Source organism: Arachis hypogaea, chromosome 6 (genome assembly GCF_003086295.3).
Source record: "Arachis hypogaea cultivar Tifrunner chromosome 6, arahy.Tifrunner.gnm2.J5K5, whole genome shotgun sequence".
NCBI lineage: Eukaryota > Viridiplantae > Streptophyta > Magnoliopsida > Fabales > Fabaceae > Arachis > Arachis hypogaea.
Window position 1 is genome coordinate 9,741,156 of NC_092041.1, and position 15,556 is coordinate 9,756,711.

General features: G+C 32.1%; 1 protein-coding gene across 6 annotated transcripts; it reads left to right on the top strand.

Annotated features, from left to right (window-relative positions):
• Positions 1 to 10,394: 10,394 nt before the first annotated feature.
• On the top strand, positions 10,395 to 14,061 carry LOC112695886 (uncharacterized). 6 transcript variants are annotated; one of them, XR_003150605.3, is made up of 7 exons: positions 10,395 to 10,645; positions 10,760 to 10,900; positions 11,307 to 11,405; positions 12,994 to 13,071; positions 13,427 to 13,478; positions 13,649 to 13,735; positions 13,835 to 14,061. XR_003150605.3 is itself a non-coding variant. In XM_025748412.3 (6 exons), exons 1-6 carry the CDS (start codon positions 10,562 to 10,564, stop codon positions 13,934 to 13,936), a joined length of 591 nt encoding a protein of 196 aa, XP_025604197.1. In that variant the 5' UTR covers positions 10,395 to 10,561; the 3' UTR covers positions 13,937 to 14,061. The 6 variants fall into 6 exon arrangements, 3 of the variants coding, with proteins under 3 accessions (XP_025604197.1, XP_025604199.1, XP_072052799.1); XM_025748412.3 differs by lacking the exon at positions 13,427 to 13,478; XM_025748414.3 differs by lacking the exons at positions 11,307 to 11,405; positions 13,427 to 13,478.
• The last annotated feature ends 1,495 nt before the right edge of the window (positions 14,062 to 15,556 follow it).

Below are 15,556 nucleotides of genomic sequence, written 5' to 3' on the forward strand. Positions count from 1 at the left end.
CCCTTTTTCAAAAATATCAAATGTATCTTAATTCATAAACACATATCCTTTTCAAATCCAATCCAACTCTTTTTCAAATTGTGATATTTTTGAATTCAGATTATCTTTTAAAATCTTTTTCAAAATAAAAATTCAGATTTATCTTTTTCAAATATCATTCCTAACTTTTTAATTTTAAATTATATCTTTTTCTTATCATATTTATCTTTTATAAATCATATCTTCTATCTTATCTTCCTTCAAATTTTTCGAAACCCACCCCCTCCCTTTAAATCCACATTCGGCCTCCCTCATCTCGTCCACCATTCGATACTAGCTCTCCTTCTATCCTTCTTCTTTCCTTTCTTTTGCTTGAGGACAAGCAAACCTCTAAGTTTGGTGTGTTTATCCGTAATCACTAAACCATATTCACTAAGATCATGGCTCCTAAAGAAAAACAACCCACTCCAAGAGGCAAGAAAGGGAGTATTCCAAAACCACTTTGGAATCAAGGGAAGTTCTTAACCAAAGAACATTCAGACCATTACTACAAAATAATAGGTCTAAGGTCAGTGATCCCGGAAGTTAGATTCGATCTGAAAGAAGACGAATATCCGGAGATTCAAGAGAAAATTCAAAACAGGAACTGGGAAGTCCTAGCTAATCCTGAAACAAAGGTGGGAAGAAACATGGTCCAAGAATTCTACGCTAATATGTGGCAAACAGACAGGCAGAGAATATCTGGAACTGCCCTCTATGACTATCGGACCTTGGTCAGAGGAAAGATTGTTCACATTCACCCTGGCAAAATCAGGGAGATCTTTAAGCTATCTCAGCTGAAAGATTACCCAGACTCCTTTAATAGGAGAATGGTGAGAACAAATAAGGGCCTGGACAAGATTCTAGAGGATATATGCATCCCTGGAGCCAGGTGGACCACCAGCACCAAGGGCGTCCCAAATCAACTCAAGAGAGAATATCTCAAACCAGTCGCCAGAGGGTGGCTGGACTTCATTGGGCGTTCCATATTGCCCACTAGCAACCGTTCTGAAGTCACAGTTAAAAGAGCAGTGATGATCCATTGCATTATGTTGGGGAGAGAAGTGGAAGTTCATCAACTGATTTCATGTGAACTTTACATAATCACAAACAAGAATTCCAAAGATGCCAAATTGGCTTATCCAAGCTTAATTTCTATGCTTTGCAAAGATGCTGGAGTGAAGATGGGAATAACCAAGTATATCTCAATTGAGCGACCAATCACCAAAATATCAATGGAAAACAACAAGTGCAGGATGACCCCATCAAGAGGAGAGCACAGGAATTCCTCTTGGAATTTCCTCAATTTGAGTACTGGGAGCATCTTGAAGCATCTGTCACCAAGTTGCAAGAAGCTATAGACCAAATAAAGGAAGAACAGAATAATCAAAATAGCATGCTTTGCAAACTGCTTGGGGAACAAGAAGAGCAAAGGCGTGACTTGAAGGAACTGAAGCGTCAAAAACTATCTCTTGAAGGACCAAGCACCCCACAGACTAGAGGAACATCCAATTCTCAAAATAAAGGTTGTTGAGTCCTAATCTTAGCTTTAATTCTGTGATAGTTGTTCTTATAGGAATTTACCTTAGAAGTTATAATGAGTATTAGTAATTAGTATATCTATTTTAATTTTATTTCCAATTAAGTTATAATTTATTTTTCTCATCATCATTAAACATGAATAAAATAGTAGATTTTTTAGAATAAAGAGGCAATATTTTTTCGAGTTCTTAATAAGGAAAATTCTAATTATTCAGATGTGGTGGCAATACTTTTTGTTTTCTGAATGAATGCCTGAACAGTGCATATTTTTTATATTGAATTTCATGAATGTTAAATTTGTTGGCTCTTGAAATAATGATGAACAAGAGAAATATTATTGATGATCTGAAAAATCATGAAATTGATTCTTGAAGCAAGAAAAAGCAGTGAAAAAAAAAAGAATTATTGGATAAAGAAAAAGAAAAAGCCAATACCCCTTAAAACCAAAAGGCAAGGGTGAAAAGGATCCAAGTCTTTGAGCATCAATGGATAGGAGGGCCCAAGGGAATAAATCCAGGCCTAAGTAGCTAAATCAAGCTGTCCCTAACCATGTGCTTGTGGCATGCAGGTCCAAGTGAAAAACTTGAGACTGAGTGGTTAAAGTCGTGATCCATGGCAAAAGAGTATGCTTAAGAACTCTGGATACCTCTAATTGGGGACTTTAGCAAAGCTAAGTCACAATCTGAAAGGGTTCACCCGGTTATGTGTCTGTGACATTTATGTATCCAGTGGTAATACTGAAAAACAAAGTGCTTAGGGCCACGGCCAAGACTCATAAAGTAACTGTGTTCAGGAATCAACATACTAAACTAGGAAAATCAATAATACTATCTGAATTCTGAGTTCCTATGGATGTTAATCATTCTGAACTTCAAAGGATAAAGTGAGATGCCAAAACTGTTCAGAAGCAAAAAGCTACTAGCCCCGCTCATCTAATTAGAATCTGAGCTTCACTTGAAACTCTGAGATATTATTGTTTCTTAATTTCTTCTTATCCTATTTTATTTATCTAGTCGCTTGGGGACAAGCAACAGTTTAAGTTTGGTGTTGTGATGAACGGATATTTTATACGCTTTTTGGGGGTAATTTCATGTAGATTTTAGTATATTCTAGTTAGTTTTTAGTATAATTTTATTAGTTTTTAGGCAAATTCATATTTCTGGACTTTACTATGAGTATTTGTGTTTTTCTGTAGTTTCAGGTATTTTCTGGCTGAAATTGAGGGAGCTGAGCAAAAATCTGATTTAGGCTGAAAAAGGATTGCTGATGCTGTTGGATTCTGACCTCCCTGCACTCGGAATGGATTTTTTGGAGCTACAAGAGTCCAATTGGCGTGCTCTCAATTGAGTTAGAAATTAGACATCCAGGGCTTTTCAGAAATATATAATAGTTCATACTTTTCACGAAGATAGATGACGTAAACTGGCATTCAACACCAGTTCCATGTTGTAGTCTGGAGTTCAGCGCCAGAAACAGGTTGGAAGTTGGAGTTCAGCGCCAGAAACAGGTTACAACCTGGCGTTCAACTCCAGAAACAACTCAAGCACATGAGAAGCTTAAGTCTCAGCCCCAGTACACACCAAGTGGGCCCCAGAAGTGGATTTCTGTACTATCCATCTTAGTTTACTCATTTTCTGTAAACCTAGGTTACTAGTTTAGTATTTAAACAACTTTTAGAGACTTATTTTGTATCTCATGACATTTTTATATCTGAATTTTATACTCTTTGACGGCATGAGTCTCTAAACTCCATTGTTGGGGGTGAGGAGCTCTGCAGCGTCTCGATGAATTAATGCAATTATCTCTGTTTTCCATTCAAACACGCTTGTTCCTATCTAAGATGTTCATTCGTGCTTCACCATGAAGAAGGTGATGATCCGTGACACTCATCACCTTCCTCAATCCATGAACGTGTTCCTGACAACCACCTCCATTCTACATTAGATTGAATGAGTATCTCTTAGATTCCTTAATCAGAATCTTCGTGGTATAAGCTAGAATTGATGGCGGCATTCATGAGAATCCAAAAATTCTAAACCTTGTCTGTGGTATTTCGAGTAGGATTCAAGGATTGAATGGCTGTGACGAACTTCAAACTCGCGATTGTTGGACGTAGTGATAGACGCAAAAGAATCAATGGATTCTATATTCTGACATGATCGAGAACCAACAGATGATTAGCCGTGCTGTGACAGAGCATTTGGACCATTTTCACTGAGAGGATAGGAAGTAGCCATTGACAACGGTGACACCTTACATACAGCTTGCCATGGAAGGAGCCTTGCGTGTGTGAAGAGGAGTACAAGAGAAAAGCTGAAATAAAGAGGACAAAGCATCTCCAAAACTCCAACATATTCTCCATTATTAAGTAACAATTAATTATTTTATGCCCTTTCACTTTATTTTACAATTGAGACTAAAGAACCTTATTAGTATCCTGACTAAGAATAATAAGATAACCATAGCTTGCTTCAAGCCAACAATCTCCGTGGGATTCGACCCTTACTCACGTAAGGTATTACTTTGACGACCCAGTGCACTTGCTGGTTAGTGGTACGAATTGTGAAAAGTGTGATTTACAATTTCGTGCACCATCGATATAATTACCGACATTTTTATTAGACTTTCCATGAAGTTTGTTCTAATTCATAGATATGTTTGCAAGCATTGGAATCCAAACTTTGTCAAGTTACTCTTTGCTCATGCGAAGGTCTGCCACATGCTCACATTTTTTTATAGTTAAATGGAGATCACAAGATAACAATGACAATCCAAATTGACCAGTTAATATTGTTAGAGTTATCCGATCCTATTCGGTACCCAAAATTTTTTGGAGTTGTGTCTACATATATGATTTATGGACAATGTGGTAGAACTTTCTCAAGATCTTCCTGCATAAAAGATGGATACTGCACCAAATATTATCCTAAAACATTCAATAGCACCACAGTTATCAAAGATAGTAGATACTCATCATATAGAAGACAAGACATCGAAGTAATTACTGAGAAGAAGATGAGTAATAGGAATGTGATTCCATACAATACATATCTGCTGATGTCTTATCAACCGCATGTTAATATAGAGAGCTGCAATAAGTAAAATACTATCAAATATTTGTTCAAGTAGGTGAATAAAGAGTTAGAGTTTCAAAGGAAGCTTCTAGTATAATTTGACATGAAAAATCAAAAATAATTTATAATTATAAATTTCTCGAGTTTAGTATAACACTATCATCATTATATAATAAATATACTGAATATAGTGTTTTATATTTATTCAAAGTAAAATGAAAATGGAACAGATTGAAGTCTATAATATTTTTGAACCATAACGAAAGAAACTTGAAAAAAAAAATAAACATATATAACTGTATTAATAGCATGTCAATTTTATACTAAACTTTATATCAAAAGGCTAATGAAAGTTTATCAACTATCTAGTATTTTACTAACATCATTAAAAAAGCAATTGTGATATGATATTGTGCTCCCTTTTACACATTTCATTTCAAGTCTAAAAGTAGCATTATAGATAAATTAGTTATATCTACAATAAATATTTGTACAAAAGTGTAAATCATAATATGTTATTAAAATGAAAATACTATTTTTCTTACCTAAATATTATCAAAAACTTCTTTGAATACGACATTTGTTGTTGACGACTTTGGATTGCCGTTGTCGTCTAGAATTAGAACCTTCAGGGCATTACATGTAACACCTTCACTATCAAAATGTCACGCTTCCGGCTGTGCTACTCTGATAGCAAGAAATATTACGACGACTTCAGATACTTAATAATAAAATAGGAGCATTTGACTTGAAATCGTATCACTGTTCTTTTTGAAAACCGAAAAAAGAATACTTTTTAAATAAAACAAAACAAGCATATATATGTACAAAACTTCTTACTCAAGTAACTTATACATATTATATACATACAAATCATACAACTCATGTCCTTCTTACATAATATAATATTGATGGCGAGGGGTAAATAAATAAAAACTAAACAGCATTATTGACTAAGCGAAACGCAATACAACCCTTCGTGAGCTTTTTCATCTGTCTCCTGAAAAGATAAAGCTGTAAGGGATGAGAACTTGACCACACGGTCTCACCACAGAGTTTCAGAATTGTCATAATAATATATTTAAAGAGAAATCTATTTTTAGGCTCAGTGATTATTGTTCGTCCTTTGAATCTTTTAAAAACCAACAACTAGTCATCCAAAAACCATTTTCGAAAATCAATATTTAATTATCCAGAAATCCAAAACATTTCTTTTCTTATAAGAAAATCTTAATCAAAAACCAACCACGCAATAAATCAACTCAATTATCAATTCAGCACTAAAGCTCATTCTCAAAAGTAGCACACCAGGACAAACACAGCCAAAACAGATAAAGAAAGCACATGTTTAGGTAGCAGTCAAATAGTTCAGGTAGCACTTAATAACAGTTTAACAATTAGACAAACCAAAACAAATTCAAACCCAAGCAAAGCATACAAATGCATATGATGCATGCCTGTCCTATGGCTAATGAGCTCATCTATCGGTTATACAGCAAACCCGACAAGTCCGGTTCGCTAAACCCTTGGACTGTCCCCCGACGCGCATCCCCATGAGTCTATGCATAGATTTTTCTCATATATATATATATATATATATATATATATATATATATATATATATATATATGTATGTATGTGTGTGTGTGTGTGTGTGTGTCTATATACCATTCCCGAGAATTTATAAGTGCCCGGTCATCCTTACGTCGTAGGGTCAACAGAGTATCGAGTCTCAACATGGAGCAAGTGGTGGCAAGCCACTGCGTCTACCCAAGGAAACTCGTGTCTCAGATAATTCAAATTCATAAGCCATATGAATAATTCATTCAACATTCATCAATATCTAAGTCATTATCAATATCATCATCATTCGTCAATCCATATATCATTTCCAAATTCATTCAAAAATCATATTTCAAAGTCAATCCTCATCATCCTTCTTTCCATTTTGTTCATCAACAATCCCAATTCAAAACATAATTCTTTCTTTTCTAAATAAATCAATCTTAAAACATATAATGTTTAAAACCAAATCTTTTTAAATAATTATTTCAAACAAAACTTCCAATTTTATAAAATTTTGGCAACATCTCCTCTAAAACTCGAACTCTGCCATCCTTTTCGGGTCCCATCCAAATATTTCTCAAACCCTTTCTCAACCATTTTAATCTCAATCATTTTCCAAAATTCAACTAGCTCTAATATTAAATTATTTTTAAATCTAACCATTTCCAATAATAAATCTTTTTCAAAATTAAACCGCTTCCAAAATTAATTTATTTTCATATCTCAAATCATTTCCAAAGTCGATTCATTTACATTATCAAATTAACTTCAAAACCAAGAAAAATCACTTTTCATAATAATCAACTAAATAACTTTTCAAAGTAATTTCTTTTCAACAATCACACACCACTCAAGCAATCAGTCATTCAGTCCAACAAACAACCACATTCATAAGACAATCACAATCACAGACATATATTTCTCACATTAATATCTATTTATAACAATTCTATAAGATAAAATAAATTTTAAGAAAACCCTACCTTAGTTAGTCGAACCCATCGAATTTAAATGCGATGATCCCTTCTTTGTTAATTTCAGTAGTGGCAGCAACTCTAATAGTTCGTTAGTACCATTAATACTATCACCTATGATAATTCCATAAGCAAACAGGGAAGGCAGAGCAGCAGTGTTAAACAGAAACATAGGTTTTCCTTACTCAGAACAGAAAAGACTAAGAAACAAAATAGAAGCAGAGTAAGGATTAAAACTTACAGGTTCAAGAATAAGAGAATTAAAACCAGAACAAGAAGGTTGGTGCTATTTTTGATTCTGATGGTGGTGCATGACTCACCGGCGACCGTGGCAGCAACAGCAAGGACGGTGGCTCCTCTGGCTCGCACGACTCTGTCTCATTCTCTCCCTCGCGTCGTTCTTTTCTCCACGGTGGAATCCAACAGGGACCGGCAACGACATAAACTACGACGGGTTGGTTGCGACGGAGGTGGCTTCAATCGATCGTGGCAGCGTGCACGATGGCGACAAGACGCGACAGCTTTGTTCACCACCTCTCCTCTCTTGCTTTCTTCCTCATGTGACAGCAACGGCGACCATGGAAACGCGGCCGGATGGGGTTGAACGGCAATGCTGCAGCTCGCGAGGATGACGACTACGGTGACGGCAAAGGGTGACTCGATGGTGGCAGAAGGGTGCGGCTCCAACCGCGACGCTGTTTCTTTTCTCTGCGTGCGACAACTTCGACGCTCTCCCTCCTCTCACGTGCGATGACGGCGGCAGCGGTTGGACGACGCACCAACAAGCTCAACTGGTGACTCCATCCCCTCTCTATCTCTCTTCTCCTTCGCTGATTCTCTCTCTTTCTCCCTTTTGGTTTCCTTTCTTTCTGAAGGGATTGGGGCTGGGTTAAAGGAGTGGCAGCGTGGGAGTGGTGGTGAGGGGTTAGGGTAAAAGGGTTAGGATTTTCAATTTGGAAATTAGGGTTTTTTTTTTTTTTTGAGAAAATGTAAAATTAGGGGTTTTGGGTAAATTGAAATTTGGTAATTTTAATTAAAATAGGGTATAGAATATTAAATAAAAATCTAATTTAATTCCTTAAAATTACTTTGAAAATATTATTTGGTTATCAATTTGCTAATTTTCTTTTAAATCAAATATTCTAATTTAAAATTAGAGATATTATAATTAATTTTTTTATTTATAAAAATTAAAATATTAAATTCTAAAATCTCAATTATTTAAACTAAATCATACAAAATTCTTTCTTTTACAACTATTAAGTTTTATAATTTAAATATAGAAAATTATTCAATATTATAATATTAAGTAAAATTTCTAATTTAATTATCAAAACTTAATTTAATTACTTTTAATAAAATAATTTCTAAAAATAAAGTCTTTAATGAATATATAAATTGAAATTAACTCATAATAATATTTTTCGAAAATTCTGGGTCTTACATTACAACTTTTAACTTTTGACAAAGCAACGCAAAGTTGTTCAAGGTTGAATACTTATTTTGACAAGTAATGCCCTATATATGATAATAACTATTCTTGTTGATATTCATTGCCAAGCACACTGTCAACAGAAATTGTCTCTATTGAAACTTAAATAGCAACCCTAAATTTGAAGGGATCAAATTCATTCTTGAACATTTGATGTTATTTAGAAACTTTGGCATAAACCACTCTTATTGTACATCTTCATTCTCATCAGCCTGACATGTTGTATTAGAATTTAGATATTCCTTTTTCATCTCTAGAAAAACTGTCAATACGAAATCGTTTACCTTCTCGATACTCTTAAATGTGGGTGCTAGAATTGTCCTACTTTAAAAATACATATAATTTGACCTGTTTTATAACAAATTTAAATATGCAAACTCTATCAAATGAGAGAGAAGGTCATCAGTAGTTGTAATAAGCAAATTGTTAATTTTAAAACTTTACTATAACCATAATAAGAATAAAGATTAATTATAATTTAAAAATTTATTTTTTGAATAATTAATATTTGCACTTTTTATTTTCTCTTCTCAATGACTAAAGATGTCTTTGAGGTTGAAAGCAAACCATCAATATAGTCAATATTCGAAGATTGTAATTAATTATTTTATATAAATTAAATATTTTCAACGATGAAGGAATAAAAAACATAATTCATTTCTAATAGAAATTATAATTGTAATTGCATCCATAATTTGAATAAAGTGAGCCGCTTTAAATTTATTTATGAGGTCCACATCAACGATCATGTTCTTAACTTTATAAGAAGGTAAAAAATGTGGATTATAAAAAATTTGGACTTCAATCATGAAAAAGAAAGTCTTATCAATTAGGTTGAACAAAAGTTTAAGTGTATCTCAGAGATCTCCTTTTTGTAGGGTATCATTTAATATGTTAATAATAAAAAAATATAAAAACTATCCTTAAAATTATATCCACTAATGTGTTTATAAATAAATATTGGTTGGAACCTACTAATACCAGTGATTAAGTATTTTTACAGAATGAACTATCAACTCGATCTCCGTCTATTTCTCAAAATGACGACGCGACCCCTCAAGATAAAAACGATCCACTTCGATCCCTGTTCTTCTACTTCCGTGACACAATGTAGTCCCTATGGGTGTTTTACCGTCAACCCTGAATGAAAAATGCTGACGTGTCAGTTTCAAAAATGGACGGGGCTTAATTGTCTCTAAATTTAAATTGGTTAGGAGTTTATTTGTCCTTATTCTTTAAATAATATTCTTTTTAAATTATTTTTTATTCATTATATTAATATTTTTTTATAAATTATTGAATATATGGTATAATAAGCATAAACTAATTAATAAATTTCAAATTTAAATATATCATTTATTATGAAACTAAATAAATAATTTTTAAATATATAAATAAAAAATATTAAAATATGATTAATACGTTAATAATAATAATAATTCTATGATATACTATTAGTATTATGATTTTATATATATACACTATTTTTATATTGATAAATTTTTATCGATTTTTAATTTTATGATAATATGTATTATTAATAGATTAATAATATTATTGATACTTTGAGTTTATTGAGTTTATAAATGGATTTTATAATATATATATATATATTAGTAGTCTACTCATAGTGTATTTTAATGCAAAGACAACAGATACTGAGGATGACGGCAGAAAATTAGCGACCGTTTACAAATCCGCCACAGATTGACTGGATAGCGGTTTGACAACTGCACCAAAATTAAATAGCATAGCGGCGGTGACATGTTCTAACCGCTGGAAAGCAACACAGTGATATATATAACAAATTAACCTAATGTGTTCATAAAATCTTTTTCGCGTGAAGTCAATTGTGCAAGGGGCGAACCACTTCTCTGGGAGTCCTTGCCGCCGTGATGCTTCCCTCAGTCAATTCCAGTAGTCTCCTCCTTCCTATTGCTGTGTCCATCACTGAGCCGCTTTTCCTCCCTCTAACACTGGTCCGAAACCTAGGTTTGCTAAGCCCTCTTTTAATTTGGTTGAGTTTTCTTTTTGGTTTCACTTTTCAATTTGGCTTAAATTGATCTTATTCTTCTTGATTTGGGTATATACAGTCAAGAATTAGATTCGCACTTCTTATCTTCCTCGCGCGAACACAAAAGGGGCAGAGGTGCAAAACACACCTCCGCGTGCCAATCTTTGCCGCCGTTCCCCTCCGCCCGTCAGTACCAGCTGCATCGCGCTTTCCGTTGCCGGTAGGTCCATTACCGATTAGCTTCTTCATTTAGATTTCTAGTATGTACAAAACCCCTTGTTCAAGCTTGTGCTGTTTTCCTTTTGGTTTCAGAATTCAAATCTGTCCACGTTAACCGTTATCTTCTTAATCGCATACCAATAGTTAGTTTTGGCCACACTTGTTGTCTCCTAACCATCCTCTCTCATTGTCCAGCAGGACTAGGTGCAGGGTTTTTATATAGAATAATTTCTTAGATTAGATTAATCAGTGCCATATCCACCGATTTTCTGGTTAATCAGTTGTTATTATCTACTATCTTAGTCGACATTTTTTTGGAATGAAAGAATATTATCATACTAATGTTTAAATTAGAGAGAAATAAAGATCAAGCGCATCAAAATGGAGTGATATTTTTAGTTTTCCAGAGGCTCTGTTTTGTTGGAAATGCAGAAAATATCATGAAGGAGGCAGGGCCTGTTAGCATGACCTTTGATATACCAATGTATCATGCTTTAAGGCTTCAGGTAAAATGTGGATGATCCTTTGAAGTTATATTTTCTCTATATTTACTTTCAAGTATAAATACACGTTTGAAAATTTATTTACTTATTTTAATGAAAAAAAGAAAAGGTGTTGGTTGAACATTGTGCCTGATTTTTCAGATGATTTTCATAACTCACTAGTGTATTATTGATCATGAAATTAAATGGTAGCTGTCCATATGAAATTAAATTCAAATTGTTTTGTATAGTCTTCTATGATTTGATGATCAGACATTCACAGTAAATTCCCCTTTTATTACTCATTTTGTTTCAAAGTAATTGTCAATTACTCTATTTGAATAAAGTGGCAAAATATAAAATCAACGTATCTGAATAATACATTGATATTTTAAACTTTCTCTTTGTCGAAATTGACAGATATTTTGAAGTAGAGACTAATACTTAACCTATCATATATTTTGGGTTATTTTGTACTCTCTAGTGATAAACAGTTCTAAGAAGCCATTTGTTAGTATAGGTGAAGTATTTACAAATAGCAAAGAAATCAAAGGCACATAATCCATATAGATAGGTTAGATATGTGACCCAAGCAAACTCATATGTTGCCCGCATGTAATTGGTAATAATTACCATAAAGACAAATAATGCTTTATGTATTCATTGAAAATTGTCTTCAACTTCTTGTAACTTTTGTACGTAAATTGTAAAATGAGGATATAATGTTATTTTTCTTTAGACCAGAAAAGACTAATTATTAGGTATTATAGTCAAAGTAGTATAATTTGGATATTGACTTGAAAAGATGCAGGGGTTTTATGAAGGGTAAATTACACTAATTTCTTCTATGGTATTAGTATTATGAAAAACACCTTATTTGTAGAGGTATATACTAATTTTTCCTGAAATTTAGGTTATACTACCTATGATATTTTTATATTTTGTAAAATATGACACTAATCTCCTCAAGATTGAAGGAGTGATTAGTATAAATGTCAATAATTAAGGAATGTTTATGCATATTTCACTTATTTTTAGGAGAATTTGCTGTCATTTATCTTATAGTTGGATATCTGTGATCTTATTATTACGTTAGGGAGACAGATACAAAGATAGACATATACTATTTTGGTGTTCTATTTGATTAATAGTGTATGAGGGAGAGATTATTATTATTATTATTATTATTATTATTATTATTATTATTAGACTACTATGGAAAAAGAAAAGAAGATTTTCAAAGTGAAAACTTCTTGATCATGAAGCATAATCTGCAGAATTTGCAGAATCGAAAAAGAAAGAATAGAAAAAAGAGAGATAATTTGGCCAAGATGTAAACTGGATGAAGTGTGTTTTATTGATTGAATCTAAAGTAAATATTCTATCTAATTATTAATAAAAATATCTTTTATTAATAACTAGAATGTTTATATATTATTTATGTTATATGAATAAAATTTATAACAAAATAACTTATTATTAATTACTTTATTACCTCTGTGGTATATTATAAACACTTAATAATTCTACACTTAAACTAGCTTTATCTTATATGAGACTCATAATTAATACCATATTATCTCTACTATCTAAACCAGACTTATTACTTCAGGCAAGGGATCTTATTTCGAAGATCACCGAGGAGAGGAATTCTATTATTGATCAAAATAAAAAACCTCAGCAAGAACTGGTACAGAATTTATTTAGAAGATAAATTTTTTTTTTATGCCTGTGCTTACACTAGTTATGTTAAACTTTTTTGTAAAAATTCTTCTATCCTCTGAACATAAAAGAAAACCTGATGAGTTTTCATGTACTAAAATGATATTCTTACTTTTCAGATTATAAGAAATAGTATGCTATTCAATTTGTGGTATTTATAGGCGCTGTTACTGTTTGTTTTCTCTTCCCCTAAACTTATTAGTTTGGTCGTTAAAGAGAGTTATTAAGAGAATAATGGGTGGGGATGAAGGAAAGGAGATTAGAGGAAATGTCTTGAATTTGAAGGAGAATGCAAATGAAGGGAGCTCTTGTTCTGTTTTCAGGTTCTTGCAGCCACTCAAGTTCTAGGTCAGGAGGGTCAAAGTTGGTTTCAGGGTACTGCTGATGCTATTTCATATCATGTGCTTTATTTAGTCTAATTGCTTGCTTGTTGACAGAGAATATAAAACTTTGTATCGTGCTATATATGTTGTTCTGTTGACATATGGTATACAAAGTGTTGTTAGTTCCATTTTTTAATTAATGACAATGTTTATTTGTTGTAGGATCCAAGAGCAAAGAACATTGAGGATGTATTGATGCTTTCAGGGGATCACCGCCTGTACAGAATGAACTACATAGATTTGATTCAAGTAAGTCATCATCACCATCATTGTATCTAAGATTTCAATTCTCAATTCAATTTGCATTTTAAAGAATTAAAATGACTTCATATTCTTTCTACACTTCAGGTTTACCGGGAGAGCAAAGCTGATTTATGTATTGACTGTAAAAGGAGGTGTGGGTGGAAGGTTGGTTTCTTTGTTGGAGACACTATTAACATGTTTATGTAGTAGTTGATAATTTTATTCTTAGAGAATTTTGATTTTTTTAAAGATGCTGCCACCAATGTATCTTTGGCAGTTTCAAGGCAAGACATGGCAACAAAGATGATAAATATATTTTGTTTTTCAGTTAATTTTGTTGTTTTTGTCACAAGTTTAGATTTAATAAATGAAAAATATTAAGATTTATGGTATTAAAAAAACCAAAAAATGTATCTTTAAAATTAAACAAAAAAATCAGCATTTTTTGAAAGGAAAATCTATTCGTTTTTTTTTAATTTGTATTGAAATTAGCGGCAGTTTTAAAACCGCGCCAAACAATCACAAACTTTAAAAAACCGTGTTAAATAGCGGCGGTTACAGACCGCAGGTAAACGTGCAAAATCCTAGCACTCTCTCTTAGAGGCGGTTTTTAAATTGGATGCCGCAAAATACTAATTTAACGGCGGTTATACCAGCAGTTGTTGGAAACCGCCGCAAAACCTAATCTCCGCGCCAACAACCGCGCCGTTTTCCTTAGCCGCCGGCATTTGATTTTGCGACGGTTTAAACCGCCGCCGTCGCTAATCATGAAAAAAACTGCCGCAAAATCACGCCTCTCTTGCAGTGATAGTATATTATAGGGTGATTATTATTATTATTAATGTATTAGTTGTATTTTAATTTTTAATATTTATATATTTAAAAATTATATTTATGAATTATTTATTTAGTTTCATAAGAAATAATATTTTTAAATTTGAGTAATTTATTAATTAGTTTGTACATATTATACCATATATTCAATAATTTATTAAAAAATATTAATATAATGAATAAAAAATAATTTAAAAAAGATATTGTTTAAAGAATAAGGACAAATAAATCTCTAACTAATTTGAATTTAGAGACAATTAGATCTATGTCCATTTTGAACTTGACTCGTCATCATTTTCCGTTCAGAGTTGACGAAAAATACCTGTTATAATTCTAAAAAATAGATAAAAATTGAATTGATAGTTCACTCTATTTTAAATATTTTTACACCAATGTGGTTCGAATTTGGGAGCACTCATAATAGTATATAACAATTAAATTCAGATAATGTAAAACATTATTTTTACTCTTCAATAATAATATCGTACTTATTTACTTTTATAATTTAATTTTGATACATTAATATTGTAAAATATTTTTCACAATTATTTTATTATATCCTTTTTTTAATAACCATTCATGTAATTAATATATAAAATAATTATTTTTACTGACGTAGCATTATTAATATATTTGTGAAGACATGCATTTTAAGTTTTAACTTTTGATTTTAATTTATTTTTATAACTAATATTTTTACCCGTAATTACATTACAGGAATATAAATCTTTTAAAACTATGTCGATTTTGTCCCGACATTATAAATTATAACACAAAAGATTTATAAAATCAAACTACTTTTACCAAAAAGATCATAGGCACAAAAGTCCCCGTTGACTAAGAAGACCAGGGTCTCCATAGAAAAAAAATCAAATAATAAGATTTTTAGTTATTGTTTTCATGTGAAAGAGTTTGATTTATTACTAATAATTAATTTTAATATTCGTTATTTAAAATTTAAAACGATTTAACTTGTATATTTTTTATTAGGTG